Raw genomic sequence first — 20,214 nt, 5'->3', positions numbered from 1 at the left:
AAGAATGGAACCCACACATTTCTCGCGATGATTGGCAGCAGGGCCACCACGTGCGTGATGCCAGGGGCACCCGCCTTTCACACTGGAGTACGTGAAGTGGAGGCACACAGCCCATGTGGCCACGTGTGGCAGCTCACAGAGAGACCACTCTGATCCCCCCCCCGGGGCGCCCACCCAGCCCAGCAGGTGCGTATCCGCGCTGACCTGTGACGTTCATCACCCCCTCGACCACACTCCCTTCCCCAGCCCAGCTGTGCTCTGTTCTTTCATCCTGACTCACCATTTTATTCCAATTCACATGCACCCAGTTCTCCACGTGGCTTCCCACTAGACCTCTGGCAGAAGCCAAAGCACATCCTCTGGCTCATTTGCTCCAGTCGCTCTGTTGACCTTTCCAAAGCTATTTGCTGCTCTCACCGTCCTGCTCCTTGTTACGGTTAAGGAGAAAACACCAATAGGCACTCAAGGCAGGAAGCTCTGGCCTCCTCCCAGCACTGGGACAGGCTTCAGTTTTAGCACTTACCACACGGTGCTGTAAACATTTGCTTACATTTCTGACTCCTTCACTCAGTGTGAACTTGACAAAAGGGCAGAAAGATGCTTCTTTAAGCCACGAGGTTTAGCAGAGTGCCGGGCACATGTTTGGTAAGTGGGTGAGTAGATGAAGAGCCTACCTTTCTTAGATTTGGACACAGTAGTCTCATCCTGAGCATGTGGTCTAAGGAGGATTCGTCTCTATTGTGGACAGTGCCTGCATCTTTGGACTTCGTTTAACAGCTTCCCAGGGGATGCCAGCAGAAGCGGCTCTGTCTCCGCCAGTGGTTTCTGAGTGCTTGTTTATCCCTGTGCAGGTGGGGAAGTGGAAAGACAAGTCCCTGCAGATGAAGTACTACGTGTGGCCCCGAATGTGTCCTGAGACGGAAGAGCAGGAGGACGACCATCTGAGCATCGTAACGCTGGAGGAGGCCCCGTTCGTCATTGTGGAAAGCGTGGACCCTCTGAGTGGAACTTGCATGAGGAACACGGTGCCCTGCCAAAAGCGCATCATCTCTGAGTACGTGGCCTGGGAAAGTCAGATTTGCCCCAGCTGTCAGCACGTGGCTGGGATCCGAGGCACAGAATGCATTGGGCACCATGTCTGAATTTCGTTACTGTTGAGCAGTGGAGTTTCTGGCAGCCCTGTGGTCTGGCATCTGGTTCTGTCCGGATCATGACCCGGGAGAATTGCTGCTAACTATGTTATCGTTTCTGGGGCCTCGCGTGGTCTCAGTGACCAGGACCTCAAGTTCGTGGAGATTTAAGTTTACATTGGTGTTGAAAGATGTTATCTGAGGCCAGCATGTCTTTAGAAACATTTTTGGAAATAGATAAAATTAATCTATGCTGATAGAAGTCAGGATAATGGTTCTTTTTGGTGAGGGTGGGAAGGGCCTGGAAGGGAGAACAAGAGGCCTCTAAGGTGCTGGTAACTCTTCTGTATCTGAATTTGGGTTTTCTGGCTAAATGGGTGGGTTCAGTGTATGAAAATTCATGCAGCTGAACCCTTAGGATATGTGCACTTTCCTGATATATATTATACCTCAAAGGAGCATTTAAAATTATGAGAAAACATGGTCCAATATGATGAGGTAATGAGATTATTGCAGTTCTGTGGTCTGATTTATGTCCTCACCCGGGCCTGACATAAATTATGCTGAGCTGTGCAGGAGGGCCTGCTTTGTGGTTGGCAAGGGTAGTATTTTGCCTCTTGTATAAAAGCCTTGTTTTTGTTTTTTGTTTCTTTACCTGGTTAGAAATAAAACAGATGAGGAGCCAGGTTACATCAAAAAATGCTGCAAGGGGTTCTGTATTGACATCCTTAAGAAAATTTCTAAATCTGTGAAGTTCACCTATGATCTTTATCTGGTTACCAATGGCAAGCATGGGAAGAAAATTAATGGAACCTGGAATGGTATGATTGGAGAGGTAAGTGTCAAGAATTAAGGGCCATTTTTGTCTTTCATTTATTTTGTTTCATTTAAATATTTTTAAAATGCTCATTTTATAAATTTTAGAAAATATAAAATAGTACAGCTGACTCTTGAACAACATGGGTTTGAACTATGTGGTCCATTTATGAGCAGATTTTTCTCAATAAATATATGGTCGGCCCTCCTTACCTGTGGGTTTTGCATCTGTGGATTCAGCCAACCGCGGATCCTGTACTGTGTCTACAATCTTCAGTTGGTGGAATCCGCGGATAAGAAGGGCTGACTTTGGGACTTAAGCGTCCTCAGGTGTTGGTATCCACGGCGGGTCCAGGAACCAATCCCCCGTGGATACCGAGGGAAGGCTATAAATGAAATGTACTGTTCCCACTATACAAAGGAAAGCACTTTAGGGCCCCAAATATTTTCTGCCTGGTGGCCCCTTGCCTTCCTGGATGCCCTAACTGGAGCCTTGCGTCTTTCTCCCCAGGTGGTCATGAAGAGGGCCTACATGGCAGTGGGGTCGCTGACCATCAACGAGGAGCGGTCGGAGGTGGTTGACTTCTCCGTGCCCTTCATAGAGACTGGCATCAGTGTCATGGTGTCACGCAGCAATGGGACCGTCTCACCTTCTGCCTTCTTAGGTGAGTGATGGGCTTGCAGGCATGAAGGATATAGACACAGGGACAGATAGAGGGAATGAGGAACAGGTGCAGGAGCTCGTGGCCAGGCTCTCTCAGCCAGGAGCTGATTTTTCAGGAGCTTCCCTCAGCCAGGGATTTCATTTTGGGGACCTCAGAATTGATCATTCTCCAACATGAAAACTGCAGAATACCCTCAAAAATAGGAAGGCATGGTACCCGGTAAGAAAACAGTACAGGACCGGTAACCAGGGGTCCTACTTGAGTCTCACTCCTGCATTTGACCTTGAACAAACTTGCTCCATCCTGGGACCCAGTCTCCTCAGCCATAGAATAAGGCATTTCGACTAGCTGATCTCTGAAGCTGCTTCCTGCCTTAATAATGTCTAATTCTGGATATCATTCAAATACCTGTTTGTTTCAAATTAGCTTCAAGAGTGGAGCTCAGTGCTACCAAAAAAAAAAAGGTTTTCTGTTTTCACATGAATTTTTGGAGGCTTTGCCAGATAAAGCTGCTCTGATTCTCCCACCCACCGACCCCATCCTTCCCCATAGAACCTGTACCTCACTCTCCAGCATTACTTATGTGTCAAAGCCTTCCATGTGATGTAAGACTGGGTGAGATGAGGCCAAGATTTCAATTAGATGAGGTCTTTTGTGAGCTCATACCCCATATTTTTGGCAGGGGCTGTGAGAGCAAGGGATTGGAAAAGAAAATGTCACCTTGAAAACCAGACCACTGGGCTAGGAGATAGGAAGCTGGTTTGGTCATAAACAAGCTGAAAGCCCTTGGACCGGTCACAGTCTCTCTAAAGGATACCAGCACTTTTTTTTATTGAACACTTGCTATGTGAAGGCCCAGGCATCGTTGTACAAACTTTGATTATATTACTTAATTGACACTACTATAATACCCAGTTTATGGCTTAGGAAACTGAATCCTAGGTTATGCAATTTTCCAGCCATCTCTCAGCTAGTAAGGAGCAGATCCAGGATTAAAGCCCAGATGTGGCAGCCCTTGCAGCCTGTGTTTTAGTACACATGGGGGCATTTCAGAGCTCGACTCCTAAAATCAGGAAACAGTGCAGTGGGCCGAGACTAAGATGTGATATAAAATGGAAAAGCACAGACTTTTGCCTTCAGAGGCCCTCTGTTCATAACCTGGCTCTGCCACCTTCTGAGTATGAACTTACAAAGGACTGGGACCTCTTAAGTCTTAGTTTACTGCTCTGTAAAATAGATATAATAATCCATAATGAAAGGGCCATTAAAGGATAGTAGAAACTATGTGGTGAAAGTACTTTCTAAATTACATAGACCAACACAAACATTTTTTTGTATTTTGTGTACCGAAAGTTGCTCTGGGCTTAATGGGGGGAAAGAAAGCATAGAGACAGTGCTTTTACTCAGTTATTTCCTAATCTTGGACAAACTGGGATCAGAGTAGGATTTCAATCAATCAGACCCAAGGAGGAGAGGGTCTCTATTCCACCGTACAGAGGCTTTGAGTTGTACCTTCCACCCTCGCATCTCTGGGTGCCACCGAAAGGTTTTGCATTTTACAGTCGGTGTGTGCCTTATCAAGGTCCCTTTTAAAGTAATTAAGTGGCCAGGCTTTTATAATTCCCTTGGGAGTTCAAAAGTAAAGTAGGTTTCAAAATAAGGAAATATTTTCGAATTTTCAGCCCATTTCCCTCCCTTTTCAATTTCATCTTTATAAATGATTTGGAAGATGGAGGAAGCAGCATGTTAATTCACTGAGTTCTGAATTTACAGTGTGATGTGACAGCTAAAAAGGCCAGAACTATTTTGAGGCACAATTGAGGTAGCATTGTATTATGGGACCAAAGAGTGATTGTCCCTTTTCACAGGCCTCCAGAGAGAGGGCTCCTGGAATTCAGTATTCAATTTCTGGACACCTCTGAGCCAGAGAGATTTAGATCAACTGGAATAGAGTCAGCAAAAATGATTTTTAAAAGTTAAATAAAGCATATGTAGAACATTCTTACTCTCTAGCCTGTTCTTGTCCCATCAACCTTGTCACCTGGAAATAGGGACTAGATTGAGGTTGTTTTGTTCATTATCATGTCCCCTTGTCATTTGCTAAATTCCCAGTGTTGTAGACACTGATATTTAATGTGGATGGATTTTTTTTTTTAACATTGACGTATTCTCCTACACTCATGATGTCTAATAAAATGTACCACGTCAAACCAGGTTGAAAAAGCAAATCTAGGCTGGAAAGTTTAAGAGAAGTGAAGCAAGGGGGCAAGGGAGTTATTCATTGTGCCTAATTATTACTGAACCAATTCAAGCCACAAAGAGTAACCAAGTTTGTTGAGAATGAACTTGGCCTCAAGGCTCGGAAGCATTGGTGAAAACTTTTCCAGGTCCAGCTGTGGGGTGTGGCATGTAGATGGGAGCGTAAACCAAGAGCCAGTCCAACACGACTCACTTATCCATGTCTAGTGCTTATTCTAGTTCCACTGTTTTCCAAAAGACCCAGATATCGGTCCAGTCATGGCAGAAACTATCTGTACAGTCTCAAAAAGGACGGGCAAGAGGCCGCCCTTCTCATATGTTTGAAAGAAAACAAGCTTCGACACGCCCATCAGGGGGATGGAGACGCTCAGACACAGCCTCTTACTCCTTCCTCCCTAAGCCAGGCACCGGCTTTCTGAAGGGACGCACACACCTGTGGCTTGTTTCCCCAAAGATAGGAGTCGCGCGAGTGAATGAACGTGCGAATTAATCTGGTTTGTTCTCTGCGTTAACCCTGAGCGCTGATGTTTTGCTTCCCCAGAGCCATTCAGCGCCGACGTGTGGGTTATGATGTTCGTGATGCTACTCATCGTCTCGGCCGTGGCCGTCTTTGTCTTCGAGTACTTTAGCCCTGTGGGTTACAACAGGTGCCTCGCCGATGGCAGGGGTAAGGCCAGCCGTAACCGCTGCATTTCTGCCTTTCTCTCGTTCTCAGCTCAGAATCTCTGTGCCCCCCGCCTGCTGCCTGCCTCCGCCCTAACCCTCAGTCTTCAAGGTCACCACCTTGGTGACTCGTTAGAAAGACCCCAATTAAGGGGTTCTAATCAGTGCTGTGGTTTTTCATTTCACCTTGGTGTTCAGAAAATATTAATTTCTAAATGTACAGTGACAATTGGGATTACCATTGTTCTTTAACTTGAGAAGTAAGTAGAAGACTAATTCATATGAAAGTAATATACCTTAAAAATAGTGACTGACACCCTCGTAACATTCTACTCATCTGTTCATTTGGAAAGAGTGGAGCTTTATCCTGACTTTTAAAGTTTATTGTGGAATTTATGAAAGATCTGCAAACGCATTAGATAAAACTAAAAATAATCACCCATAAGTTTATCAGCAAGAAATAATATCTGTTAATATATTGGTATATATACTTCTAGTCTTTTAAGTTTTATGCACATGTAGCCATTCTATTAAGTAGCCCAAACTTAGTAGAGCATGAATGTGAAAACTTTTATCTTTCTTCTGTTATTACCTATCTTCTAGACTGTGTGACTGAACCCCTTAACAAAAACTTGTGTAGATTCCAAAACTTTCTGATCATTTCCCATTATTAAAGCAAATAAACAACAAGAAGCAAACACACACACACACACACACACACACACAAAGACCCCAATTTAGATGTTAGTTTGAATCTGTATGTCCCCTCCCTGCCTCAAGCCTGACCCCAAGCCCAGTTCCACCCCTAAGCAAGTGAGATCAAAGCTGGCAGCAGAAACGTGTAACATAAACATGTCAGAGGAAACTCTTTTGATAACCTTAGGCTATGAGCCGTCTGTCTGATCAGATGCGCTAACAAGGCAGATTAGACACATGTATCAAGAGTAAGAAAAAACAGGTTACCCCAGGGTACATGCAGGGTAGTTGTGGCTGAAACAGCTCTCCACAGCCAAAGGATAACCTCTGAGGTACAAGATCCCCAAAGCATGTGTCCCCAGCTCACATCTCTCTGCCAGGAGGTAGAGGAGTTGGGTATTTGAAATAAAATGGCTGGGAGATAACAATTCTCACCCACAGCTACTCTTGGGGGTGGTCCATCTTCCTGGCTAGGAAGGTCCAGAGATGTGAGGGCTACCCATGTGTTTGAGGCATTTGTGAGACTTCACAAAAAGTTTACTAGATTTCTGAAGGGGGCCAAGGGGTCCTTATAGATATCTCTTCTAAAACTTCCTGAGAACGCCAGGATTAGGAAATATTATGCCTTCTCTGAGTCTTCTCCCATCCACCATGTGAGCTTTACCCTGGAATTACGCCTCAAAGAGGAAAGATTCTTAACCCTTGCTACACATAAGAATTACCTATGGGGCACTTAAAAAACAAAGATGCATAGACCTCATATTCTAATATTCTGATTCACTAAGTCCAGAGCGGGACTTGAACCATTGTATGTTTCAAACTAGTGGTTCTCTACCTTGGTTGCATGTTAGAATAACCACCCCACCCCATCCCAATTTAATAAGAATATCTGGGGATGGTGTGTCAGTATTTTGTCAAAGCTCCCCTTGTGCTTCTGTTGAATTCACAGTCCAAGCTATGAACCACCCCTGCACTGAAGTATTTCCAGGTGCAGACCTACCTTCTCATTTGGGGTGTGCCTTCTGGGGTGGACACTTGGATGTCTCCACAATACGGAATAGTTAGGGGCTTCCTGCCTGTGCCAAGGGGTCATCCAAAAGCCATGACTACTCCACATCCCAATGAGCATTAGTAACAAGTGGAACATCCGAGAAGCACAAGAGTACACACATATGTTGACAATGTCAAGAACCAAAGCTAGTGTTCACCCTCCCCGACCCCGCAAAGAAAATCAAAGAGGCAAAAATTCAGACACAAAAATCAGAGCAAGGGCTTACGATTACTCACTTTACCAAAGGATGCTTGACTTTGCCAAAGAATTCAACATGGGGCCGCTTTAACTATCAAGTCTCCTTGGGGCATTTTACAACGCACAAAACTTTGATTTATAAACAATTTTTTAGCTATGCATCTGTTCCATGAAATAAGGTCCACTCGCGCGGATGTGCGTGCACAGTTAGATCTTAGGCTCGACACGTGTAGTCACTGATGATTTGGGTGACTGAGCAGATGCTCTCAGGATCACAGATAGCATCGAAACACCTGTGCTAATGTGCTGTAAAACTGTGCAGGCAGATGTTCGTTTCTGCAGCGGAGGGGCTGCGTGCAGACCCAGACAGCAGGCAAGATTTCCCCATCGCCAAGCAGAGACAGCAGAGAGGTCACCATAAATATGTGGGCAGAAGCCCTGCGTGATCTGTGTGAAGGTTGGGTGGAGGACAAAGACAGCCTACCTTTCTGCCCTCAGACACATGTGGCCAAGCCAGGGATCTCTGGCAGACTCTCTGGGCCGCCTGGTATTCTTTTACACGGAAGGCAGGCACTCCTGGAGGGGACCAGGTGGGAGGTGTTGACCCTGGAGTGAGGTCAAGGCTGCCTTCCAACCATTGAGTGCTAAGAGCTGGAAGCCACAGAAGAATCAGGATCAAGTGCATTCAAAGCGGCATCCGTGACTAAAGTTGGAGGAGATCTACGACTAGTGGGAGAAAAAGACCCCACAAGGTTCTCGCTGACCTTTGAAATTGAAATGCTTTCTCGGGAGATACAAATATAAATTTGGGGAACATGGTAATGAGGATGCAAGTGTGACCACAGTGGGATGGTTGCCTTCGTTACTCAGTCTTGATGGGCCCTTAAGGGTCTTACATCCATCAGGGCAGGAAGCTGGCTCCTGTGGTGCCCTGGCGAGTCATGATCGTTGGTTGGAGTAAGAGCCCGCACACACCCCAGGCCTCTGGTTTTTCTCTTCCACCTTCCTGTGGGCCCCAGGAGAAGAGAGACACAAGCTCTCAACTGAAAAAGCCACCTAAGGGTAGCTTAGGGCTGGGGCGTCGCTGGCGGGTTTCCTGCTCTGAGCAGGAACTTACCGGCTCTATGTACTTGTAGGTTTAAATAGAACCAGTGACTCTGTCTTAACCTTCTGTCCTTGTCTTTTTGTCCTGCCAGAGCCGGGTGGCCCATCTTTCACCATCGGCAAAGCTATTTGGTTACTGTGGGGTCTGGTGTTTAACAACTCCGTCCCCGTGCAGAACCCAAAGGGGACCACCTCCAAGATCATGGTGTCGGTGTGGGCCTTCTTTGCTGTCATCTTCCTGGCCAGCTACACTGCCAACTTAGCTGCCTTCATGATCCAAGAGGAGTATGTGGACCAGGTTTCCGGCCTGAGTGACAAAAAGGTAGGAGCACCATTTGAAACCTCCCGTCTTTCCCCCGGTTCCATTCTGAGCCATACTCAGAGCTCTCACGGACCGGTTAATTTCCTAACTCTTTAGAATCGACCGTTCTTCCTTATGGCTCCTGAAATTGGGACACGGGAGCAGAATTCAGTTTCCCCACCGAAATAATATTACTTCACGTTCGCCTTCTCGTTTGTGAAAGGTTGTCACCAGCACGCCCTGGGCTGCAAATGAGGGGCTTGGTGTGTTAGCGGTTCTCTGAGTACAGGGTTCCTCTTGTCTGGGACGCTCAGGTGGCCTGTCAGTAGCACAGGGCTGTGCGTTTGGGCTGTTATTAGAGGACCGCCCCGCGCACCCACGCTGAGGGTGCCGGCCCGTCACGGCCTTCATTTCCCTCCCAGGGCTGTTCGCCTGCGCGCTCCCCCTTTGTTCCTCTGCACACTCGTGGGTTCCCAGGGTTGAGAAGAAGGATTGTTCTCATTGTGTCCTGAAGAAAAGTAGCTGCTATTTAATTGGATCGGGGGGTGCCGATGAATGGGTTGTCCCCGTACCAACCGCAGGCCTCCCTGCTGGCCAGTGCCGTGAGGAGAGGAAGGGAAGTAAATGTCTGCTGGTTGCCATGTTTTCTGGGTGAGGATGTGTAAAACCCAGGCTCAGTACGTGTGACTCTCTAGGTCTGCTGGAAGCAACACAGGTTCCGCGGGAGCTCTGGTCCAACCCCAGTACTAGCGGCTACCTTCCTGGAGTGCCCAGGAGAGCCCCTGGATACCCCAGATCACTCCGGAGACTTTCACTTACAATGTCTCCTCTTCTCCGTTTCCTTAAGATTTAGAAAATGTGATTTCCCACCCCTTCCCCCAGGACGAAACTATGTGATATAGACAGATGTGTGTTTAGACCACACAGGTCATATGTAGTTAATGCTCTATCACATGGGTCAGCTTTTCCCAAGGCAAAACCTGAAACACTTAGCAAATGGTTTGAGAAGAACAAAAAGGAGGAGATATTCTCTTTGGGGACTCAAGTTATGATTTCTCCATCTACTCATCATTACTCACCAAGGACATTCAAAAGCATAAGGAAGATAAACAGCTTCTTAAGGGAATGAAAAAAAAAATATATATATATACACACACACACGCATACGTGGATCACTCACGATGTTTACCTCTTTAGGTTGGCTCTTTCTCTGGTTTGTCTTCCTTTTCACTTTATTTTTCTTCCTTACTTTTAAAAACATTCCCTCTCTTCTATTTCCTTCTCCCTTATTTTTAAGCTTTTTTTTTTTTTTACTTCTTTTCTTCTAACTCATGATTTATTATGTATTTCTTCAGATATTCATCCGTCTATTACTTAATTCACTTTAAACCTTTCTCTCCTTGTTCCTTTGTCAGCATCCTTCCTTTACCATTTTGATCCTCTCAGAAACTTTGAGCTAGACCTCTCCCTTCATCCCTTTCTACAACTACTTTTTGTGCCTATTTCTGTGACCTGGGCAGTCGTGGTGCTGAGAACAGCTGATTCCTCAGGGCTCCGTACTTGGATGTGGCGGAGCTGACGTGGGCCACGGCCACCCTGAGACATGAATGTGGCAGAAACGTGACAGACCATGTCCCCACGTGTGGATCTGTCAGGGGTACGGAGGACCGTATCCTCACATCAGGGAACGGCAGGGGTGTGGCGTATTATGTCCCCGTGCAGAGTGTGGTGGGGCCGTGTCACCATGCAGTAAATAACATGGTCGAAGGGTGGTGGGCCACAGCCCTTCCGGGGACTCTGGGCTGTTAAGTGAGGGATCCACCACAATTATCATGGTGTTTTCTTCCGTTTCCTCTGAGAATTGGTTAGGACACTGTATTTATGTTTCTGATCCTCTCTAGGGCCATCCGGCAACAGCTGGATGATTTTCTACTTGAACTAAGCATAATTGAGATGGAGGGAGACTGTTTTCCCTTCTGTGGTTTTGAAAGAACATATTGTTCTGGGCTGCTTGAACAGAGAGGCTCTGCCCCTGTCTGTCCTCCACACCACGTTGGTTATGTTCTGAAAAGTTGGATCCCATCTTTGCTTAAAGAACTTGAGTGGCTCCATTGCCTACAGAATAAAGATGACTTTTTTCAGACGTGGCGCTCAGAGCTTTTACAAATGATTCCCAGTGTGCACCAGCAATTCCGTCTCATCAGCCAGTGCGTAGACTCTTGCATCCTATGTTCTAGGCATCCTTGCCTCCTTATCCTTCCCAGCGACGCCTCTCTGCATCTGCCTGGGGTGTTCTTCTCCTTACTTCTTCACTCACCAAACTCCTACTGAAATTGCAAGACACAGATCAGAGATCCCTTTATTTGCAAAGCCTTCCCATCTGGGCTCATCTGGGAAGTTAGCCATTGTCTCCTCTGTCATGGCAATCATTCATACCTTTATTATAGTACTTGTCTCCCACATTGTAATCTACAGACATGTACCTGTCCATATCTCCCCTTATTTGACCATGAGCTTCACAAGGTCAGTGACCATAACTTGGTTATCATTTTTACAAAAAGCCTATAGGGAGAGAGGGAGAGATGGTATACTAATTTCAGAGTCTCTTGCACAGAGCAATGGACTAAGCATTACAGGCAAAGAAAGCAGCAAGAGAGCAAGAACCCTTTAACAGCTGTTCAGTTTGAAAATGATTATCTGACCCATTTCAGAACTCTGCAAATGACAAAATAGTGAATTGTAAGCATCTGACCAGAAAGTGTCAACATAATTCACAGAAGTATAGAAAACATTTAAGTAACCAATGACATACAACTGCAGGTCAGTGTCTGGAACAGTATTGTAAGTCAGAGAGTTTTCTGAAAGTGCACTTAAAATGTCAAAATTCTTATTAGTTTTACTTCAAAACACCTAAAGAAAACTAAGTCTTGAGAATGACTTTACATGAGAGGAAGTATATTCTGTGAATTTAGCAAAAGGAAATAGTAAAGTCTTCAAAACGATAACATTGAGAACAGAAATGAGGTGATTTTGAAGACTCTCTTTTCAGTGTAATTAAATTTTCATCAAGGAAGGTAACATTTAAAGTGGAGAAGGGTTTCTAAAGTTGTTTTGACGATCACGGATGACATATCTTCTATGTAACTCAGACCAAATGATACATATTTTGGAGTGATGATGGGGAGATATTTGTAGTCATTAGATTTAGATATTTTAAGAAATTATCTTCAATTTTATGGCAGGAAAATGTTCCCAGATCTCATTTATGTTAAGGTACAAAGTCAGAATGTTCAGAGTTAAATTTCCATGAAATCCTATTTGGGGGCTCCTTTTTTATTGGATGGCTTCCATCTTGCAATAGCACATTACATCATTGAATTCAGAATTATTCCACTACCTGCTATAACTAAGAATGGGTGAAAGTTCTAACATTTAGCAGCTCTACTGTACATTCCATCAGCTCTCCCAGTGGGAGGAGGGTATAAGGAAGCTGGTGACATCTTCTTCTCTTAACAAAGAACCCACAATGCTCATTCTCATATTCTCAGCTATCCAGATGGATTTCTCATTTCGCAGTCGGCCAACCACAGTATGGAGGGGAGAGAGTTTGGCCAGGCGAACAGGAGACATATTTTCCGGGCACTGGATACATTAAGTATTTACATATATGTTATATGAATAATCTTCATCAGGTATGATTATTCCCATTTTACAAATAAGGACACTGAGACTCTGGGAAGTTTCGTGATTCCCTAAAGTCACACATTATCAAGTGACAGAGCCAGGGTTTGAGTTCCTGTGTGTCTGGCTTTAAAAATCACTTTGCCAGGATGTCTCCCTTGTAGTGAATCCCAGACAAAGTTATGACAGAGCTAAGGATTGGTATTGACACCCCTGCACCCCACCCACTTCCTCATTGAATCTCCTACCCTCTCATTCAGTGACCTTCGGTTTTGGTTCCACTTAACCTAACCCTTCTCAGGTCACCGTACACTACCACTGCCAAGACTGCTATTACTACCTCTACTACTAGTACTGACAATAATAATAGCAATTATCCTTATTATTAATGTGACTTCAACACTGATATCTCTGCAAACATTTTTTTCAGCTCTCGGGAGCCAGGCGTAACGCCAAATACATTACACAGATTATCTTATGTAACGGCGCTTCTATAATAATACCTTCATTTGTGGATGAGGAAATTGAAGCTTGGAGAGGTTAAGTCATTTGCCCTTCTGCTGTTCCTGGCTGGCTAGCAGCCCCGCAACAGTGTGCCACCGTGTTCAGATGCCAGCGCTCTTTCCAGTTCATCCCCTTTCTTCCTAACCTTCCCATCTACCTTCCCGAAGCTTAACGAGTGAGATCCTTTTCCTCTACTAACGAGGAGCTATCTGATTAACTGATCCAAAATAAGTAGATAGTATTTTAACACTTGCCCTTTATTTAATAAGTCTTTATCAGAGGCATTCCTTTGAACAGAGAATGGTGGTGCTTTCCTGGACCTGGGCAGGCTAATGGCCCACAAATGGACTTTAGCCTGGGCCTATTGTGACCGTGAGCTTTAAGCCACTGTTGGAGGGTGGCAGAGGGGTGGCAGCAGGACAGAGAAGCGTCAGTGACAGATTCAGGGGGTGAAGGAAGCCTGCAGGCTGCCAAGGTCACTAGGGGCTGCCGTCAGGCCAGGGGGCTCCCGAGGCTGCGTCCCACCTTACACATTCCTGCCACCAGTGTGACATACGCCCGCGTTGTATTTTGCTGTTCTTTTCCTCAAGGAACTACAGGAACTTTATGAACTTTAAATGTCAAAAGGTGTTTATCTGGTTAATGAGGGCAGACCTCTTCGCCTGCAACATTGAAGGTGCAATCAGGATAACCTTCTAAAAACTAAGAACCCCATGGCTTTTCTAGATAATGATTACTCTGAGTTTCTGAGAAGTTCCATAGAGTCTGGAAGCTGTCTCATGTCCTTTTGGCAGATAGGCAGCGTATGACTTTTTAAATCAGCACGCAAACAAATGTGTCAGTGTGCATCCTGGAAGAAAACCAGCCTGGGGATAAGCGTATTTACACCACAACTACACTGATGTGTGATGCGTAGATGGCATTTGAGCATGCGTGAGGAAATGGGCCTTGCTTGCCACTGTACAAATGGTACTTCCTTGCCCTATTAACTTTAGGCCAGAAGCCAGTGGGAGACAGCTGACCTCAAGCCTCATCTGTCACACCCTGGTCCTGGCCCAGACCATCTTGGTCAGGTCATGGAATAGTGACCTAAAAGTAGCTCACCAGGGAAAGCAGCAGGAATGACCAACTAGCCGGGGACCTAGAAATGAGGGCCTGGGCTGGGCCTCCAGGTAGCTGAGCAAAAAAAGGGTGTGATTTATTACATGGAGTCCCTTGGAGCTGTCGGGAGCCTGGTCCTTTTGTTACAGCTGGTCAGGAGCAGTTCTGGAGGAAGTGACAAGAGAAGAAAACTCCCCAAACCCTGGGACTGTACGGGGTACAGGACACACATGGGTGGGAGAAGGGACACGTGCCCCTTTGTCTCCTAATTAGCTGAACCAATCTGACACCATGCATGGACCACCACCCCAGGTACTGAACCCACTCATTCCTGCCAGGGCGGCCTCCATCCAGATGCATCCAGAACAAAGCCCTGGGGCTTAAGCAGCCCAGCTCTGTCGCTCAGGGTCAGCTCTCACCACTTCTCTAGGTTTATCTGAGAACGGGACTACTTATGGCCCCCAGCTGGCCCCCTTGAACTCTAATTCCCGAGTCCATTCTTGACTGGCTGCCTTGACTGAGGCATCCAGTAGGGCTTAGCAGTGGTCACCCTCCCGGTCCAGGGATACAGGTGTCCCCGTGTTGATTGCTGAGCTCCTGAGGGAGCCCCAGGGTCCCCTTTCTCTCCTTCTTGTGTCCCCTTTATAGCATCAGGCCTCACTCTGCCCTTCTCTCCTGGAATGACCACCTGCTTCCTGACCTTCTGTGACTTCCCACACAGGATACCTCACCTCCCACCTCTGCTATACTGCTGGGGCTTCTAGGGGTTGAATGGTGGTCCCCCAAAAGATAACGTCCACATCCTAATCCCTGGAACCTGTGAGTGGTGACCTTATTTGGAAAAAAAAGATCTTTGCAGATGTAGTTAAGTTGAGCATCTCAGGTTATGACCGTCCTGGATTGCTGCTAAATCCGATGACAAGTGTCCTTACGAGAGAAAGGCAGAGAGAGAGCTGACTCAGAAGAGCAGACCAGGAGAAGTGGGGCAGAGACAGGAGTGTGGCAGTCGCAGAAACACCTGGAGCCACCGGAGGTTAGGAGAGGCAAGGAGTGGATTCTCCCCTAGAGCTTCTGGAGGGAGCGCAGCCCCACTGACACCTTGATTTTGGACTCCTGGCCTCCAGAACGTGTGAGAATAAATTTGTACTGTTCTAAGCCACCAGTGGTTTGCTACGGCAGCCACCGGAAACGAACACGGGGCCTCAGTGCCCCTCCGGTAACCTGCGCTCTCAGGGGCTTGGCCCCCCCCAAACCCTGGTGCTCCTCCCACTCACCTGCTCTTGTCAACCACCCCGCCCCGTCCTTCCAACGCGGGTACTTCCTACAGCAGAATCCAGTTCAGTTCCTCTTCCCACTAATCTCCTCTGCTTGGAAGAACAGATCTACGTCGCCCTGAAGATTTGCAGAGACATGGTTTACACCCAGAGGGAGTCTTCTCCCTGCTGGTTAATTTTAAGGAGACAATGAAAATCCCGCGTGTCACTGTGTGCTCCCTTTTGCTCTGTCCTTGAGCCTGATTACTGTTAGTTTCTCCCAGGATGTAGCGTGTTATCTGCATGTACACTCCCCGCCGAGCCTTTTACTAGACCTCTGAGCAGGGAGGTCACTGTCAAAGGGGACTGAGGACATGTTTTTGTAAGATGTATCATTTTCACAACTCTTCTGGGGAAAATATTATTAATGCAGCCCTCTTATATTCTGGATTTCACTGTGCTGTTCATATCACGGGACTGCAAGGGACGTTATTTGATCATCAGGCACAGGTGATGTTTTGCTCATCAAAGGCAAAACAGGTGTCCTCTCTCTTCATGTAGATGAATGTATCTTCCCTGTTACATAGGAGTGCACACTCACATATGCATGTATGTGTGTGCATATGTGTGTATAGATATGTATATTTCCATCCTCCAAAACTACATAAACATAACAGGATAACTGGGTAATTAGGAACTTGACACTTAACAAAGCTGCATAAGGAATGTAAGTTTCCCATGTCCATAGGAACTTCTGTTTTACAGAGTTGATCTGAGAAAGGATGTCTTTACCTGGATAAAAAAGTAAGTTTTGTCTCATTCTGCTGATATTAGTGGAACCATCATTTTGTGAAATGAAACAAAAATGAAATGAAGGAAGGAAGAAGAAAAGAAAGAAAAGGAAGGAAAGAGAAAGAAGGAAAGAAAAAAAGAAAAAAAACCCATCAGAACCCAATCGTAAGCTAGATCTGCTCTGTATATCTCTTCTTAGAAAGTTGGTCCTGTGCAAGGTATTGGAGAGATAGATGCCTTCCTGAAGCCATGACATTTTTTAAAATTGCTACTACACAAATTAGCATGAGGATGAATTCACAATTTCCCCACCTGAATTGACCCCAAGTGAAAGCCAGCAATAGACAGCAAACAATTTTATTAACAAAAATCAAAGCATGTACCACCAAGTGCAGTACTCAAGCTTTGGGTGCGCTGAGAGTGGGAGAAAATAGTGAGCGCGTCTCTGAACTGGTCAGGTCCTTGAATTTATCTGTGTGGCTTCCATATGGGACCTCTCTGGTCAGGCCATCTCTTCCAGGTTGGGAAGAGCAAGCGGCCCTGGGGAATCCCATAGAAGTTCGAATCTACTTACAGTCAAGTCTCTGGTTCTGAGAGAAGGGAGCCGTTGCATTTAGCTAACTGTTGAAAGCAGTTTTTTTATTCCGAAGTTTATAGATGTCCAAGAAAAATAAGAGGGTTCCTCAACATCCTTTTCTCTCTGGTTAAAAACAAAAATTAGAAATAAATGTTTCCGTAAAGGGGGCTTTTACAGGCTGATGAAATCTTGGCTTGTGTTTTGAGGATTTATTAAGAATTAGTGTTTCACTTCTGGGCAACTAAGTTCAAGTCCTTTGAGACAAATTAATGCAGCCATGAAAATTTATATGTGGCCAAAGGCATCAGACCTAAAATGAATCAAGTTTTATGGATGTCAGAATTGTATTCACAGTGCAAACTGTGGCCCGTGCTGGCTCTGGGCCTTTGTTTTGGTCTTTTGGCGCCTCCAGTACACCTCCACCCCATAATGGTGGCAAGAGAAGTGGGCAAGGGCCTCAGTGGGCCGTGTGCAGTCTGTTGTATTTTGGGAAGCCTTCCACATAGCCGGGCTAGCTGGGCACGTGCTAGGGCCAGGAAGGTAGGGAAGGGGAGGTTCGGAGTGGGGGGTGGGTGGTGGCTGAGAGAGCCTGAGGCTGGGGAAGCCCAACCATTTCTTCTACAATTCATGTCAAGGTTTCCTTGCCAGCGAGGGTCACAGAGAGCCAAGGAGAGACAGCTCATGCTCTACAGGCACCATAGCCTCAGACATTTCTTCTGCCCTATTTGGGCAGATCAGATTCAGAGCGTCAAGGGCAGTGGCTCCAGACCAATGTGGTCCTGAGAGTTGCCCGCATGGAGGGTCCCCGAGGTGCAGGCAGCTTAGACTTTCAGGAGGCAGAGTCGGGAGGAGGAAGATCGGGGTTCTGGGTCCTCTCTGTAATCGTTATAGGATTAGTCTGTCCACGTAGACCTGTCTGTGTTGGGGACACCCAGGAAGGGGTGGGTTAGGGCCGAGTCTTGATACCAAAGTCACTCGGCGAACCCTTTCAAACGAAACAGGACTCTGTCCATCCAGCTGGAAATAAAAGTCCAGGTGGCAGAAGCTGCCGCCTGAGCAGGACCTGCCAGGACGCAGCCAGGAAACCAGACATCTGAAAAGGGCTGAGAGACGAAACTACTCTGGGGGGAAGTTACTGGAGGCCTGTGCCCCCCTCCACTTTTCTCCCACCCCTCAGACCTACTGAAGGGGCTTTGAGGGGGTCACTGGGAGAGCTTGGGATTCACCCCCTGTGGTTAGAATGGGGGAGGGGCTGGCATTTGCCCCAAACCTGAGAAGACCCAGGTGACAGGTCTTGGCCAGTGGCCCGGTGGGTGGGCCAGGCTCCCACCCACGGCAGGTCAGGTCTGCATCCCCCGAGTCCACATCCGGCCACTCGGGCAGGAGGGGGCCAGTCTGGGCCGGGAGTGGAGGGAGGTGGTTTTAAAGGTCCCTGCCCACTGGGCTTCCTGCTCAGGATGAGGCAGCTGCCCATCCACAGACACATGGGAGGGGCGGCAGCCAATGGGGGAGCCGGAGGGACTGATGTAGACGGGCAGCTGCCTTCAGGGAGCGAGACCGAGGTGCTCACCGAGACGCTCTCGGGGAACCCGTGGACTTGCCTGACCAGGAGAAGAGTCTGCCTTGCACAGCGGCCTTGTCAAGAGGGCATCCGTGCCGGCTCACTACGGCACCACGAGGTGGGCGCTGTCCGCCTCTGGCCCCTCCGACTCTCTGCCTTCCACCCCAGGCCCCCCAGGGAACGGGGGAGAACAGCTCAGGGGCAGGTCCCGTAAGAGCTGGCTTCACTTGGCCCGGTGGTAGCACCTGGGGTTCCTGCGGACACTCGGCCGCCTCGGCCCTTATTAATGAACAATGATTGAACTATTTAGTGAACACACACTGTGTGCCTGTTGTCAGACTCTTCACACCTGTGACTCCTTTAATCCTCCTGCCCACTCTTTGCGGTAGAGATTATCGACATCTTTCTATAGATGAGGAGAGTCATTTAAGGGATAAGCAGATTCGCTGAAGTCACACAACTAGCAAGTGAGGGCATCGGATTTGATCCAGGGAGAGCTGACTCCAGAGCCTGCAGCCGTCCTGCCTTACTGCACTGCCATAGCCCCATGTCCTCTCTGTGTGGACACGGGGAGGAGGGACACGCTTCTAGAGACACGGGCCTGGGGCAGCAGAATCCAGTCAAGCCCCTGTCATGGGACCCTGTCTGACCTGGCTTCTTGGATTCTCAAGGAGGTGATGATGGAACCCCACCAACCCACTGAGAGTGGGTAGACCCTCTATCCAGCTATGGATGCACAGGAACCTGGAAGAGACTTCTGTTCACTCCAATCTAGGAATAGCCCAGGGCTCTATTGTCTTTGTTTCTGAACTCATAGCCCCTCGCACCTTTAAGAGCCACTTACTTAATGAGTGTTGACTGGATGAATGAATCAAAGAGACACGGAATGTTGTCGGGCACCATGTTTTCTCCCTTCCAGGAAGTAACCAGTATACATACTTACTTAATCTGGCCAGAAAAGAAAAGATCTTACTCTCAAGAAAGAGGAAAGAGTTGGAGAGGAGGGAAATGTGTCCTTCTCCCCACCTCCATCCTCCTCTTAGGAGGGAACTAAAGCAAGAACAGTGTTCACTCACTGCTTCTGAAGTGCCTGTGGCTAGGAGACCATCAATGGCTTAAGTCTAGAAACCACCTCGATAGTAAATGTGCTAAATGCTTAATTCCTTCAAACTTCCTCACCCATCTCCCAGCTCATCACTTGCACGGCAGCGGGTTCTGAGTTAAGCATAAGGCAGTTCCGTTTCCTGCAAGAACTGATTGCCAGCAGACCGTGAGACAGCTGGGACTTGGCCTTTTTTGGACCAAGTACAAAAGAGCCGTTGAGCTGGGTGTCATCCTGGTACTGAAGAGAGCACACTGTGACGTCAGTGACGTCTCCTGTTGGCCTCAAGTACAAACTAGACAAGATGGCAAACAGCATCGCGTTAGGAAGCACGCTGCGGCTGCACACCTCCTGGGCAGAGGTGCCACTGGGGAGTGATGCTCCCAGGGGAAAAAATGCACTTGAACCACAAGGTCATCCACTTACGTGTCTTTACGGGACACACCCACCCATCACTGCAAATGCGCGCACACACCAGAGGGTGCAAATACGGCTTTGACTGGACGTGCTGAGCAATTTCTGCTTTTTTCCTTTTCTCCTTATAAAAGCACGTCAGATTAATTCCAGCCAGTTGCGGCCAAATCCCTTTCTCTCTGCCAGTCAGGGCTGCCTGAACAGGCAAGAAGCTCTCTCACCTGCTTCATTATGCAAACTGATATTCCAGCACTGAAGAGCCAAGCAGCCTTCAGCACAGCAGTGATTGCAGGTTGCGATGAGAAGAGGTGGCGGCCAGTGTGGTCGTTTTAATCCTGTGATGCCG

The 20,214-nt window shown here is 47.2% G+C and overlaps 1 protein-coding gene across 1 annotated transcript in view; it reads left to right on the top strand.

Moving 5' to 3' along the window:
* Window positions 1-20,214, top strand: part of GRIN2B (glutamate ionotropic receptor NMDA type subunit 2B) — a 413,562-nt gene that overhangs the window by 363,644 nt on the left and 29,704 nt on the right. Inside the window, exons 5-9 of the mRNA XM_036866294.1 lie at window positions 852-1,054; window positions 1,794-1,965; window positions 2,458-2,611; window positions 5,412-5,537; window positions 8,675-8,904. Coding sequence (XP_036722189.1) covers window positions 852-1,054; window positions 1,794-1,965; window positions 2,458-2,611; window positions 5,412-5,537; window positions 8,675-8,904 — 885 coding nt within the window. The remainder of the gene's footprint in view (window positions 1-851; window positions 1,055-1,793; window positions 1,966-2,457; window positions 2,612-5,411; window positions 5,538-8,674; window positions 8,905-20,214) is intronic.

The sequence above is a fragment of the Balaenoptera musculus genome, chromosome 10 (genome assembly GCF_009873245.2).
Source record: "Balaenoptera musculus isolate JJ_BM4_2016_0621 chromosome 10, mBalMus1.pri.v3, whole genome shotgun sequence".
NCBI lineage: Eukaryota > Metazoa > Chordata > Mammalia > Artiodactyla > Balaenopteridae > Balaenoptera > Balaenoptera musculus.
The sequence above is the reverse complement of the archived record's forward strand: the minus strand, read 5'-3'. Positions and strand labels throughout refer to the sequence as shown.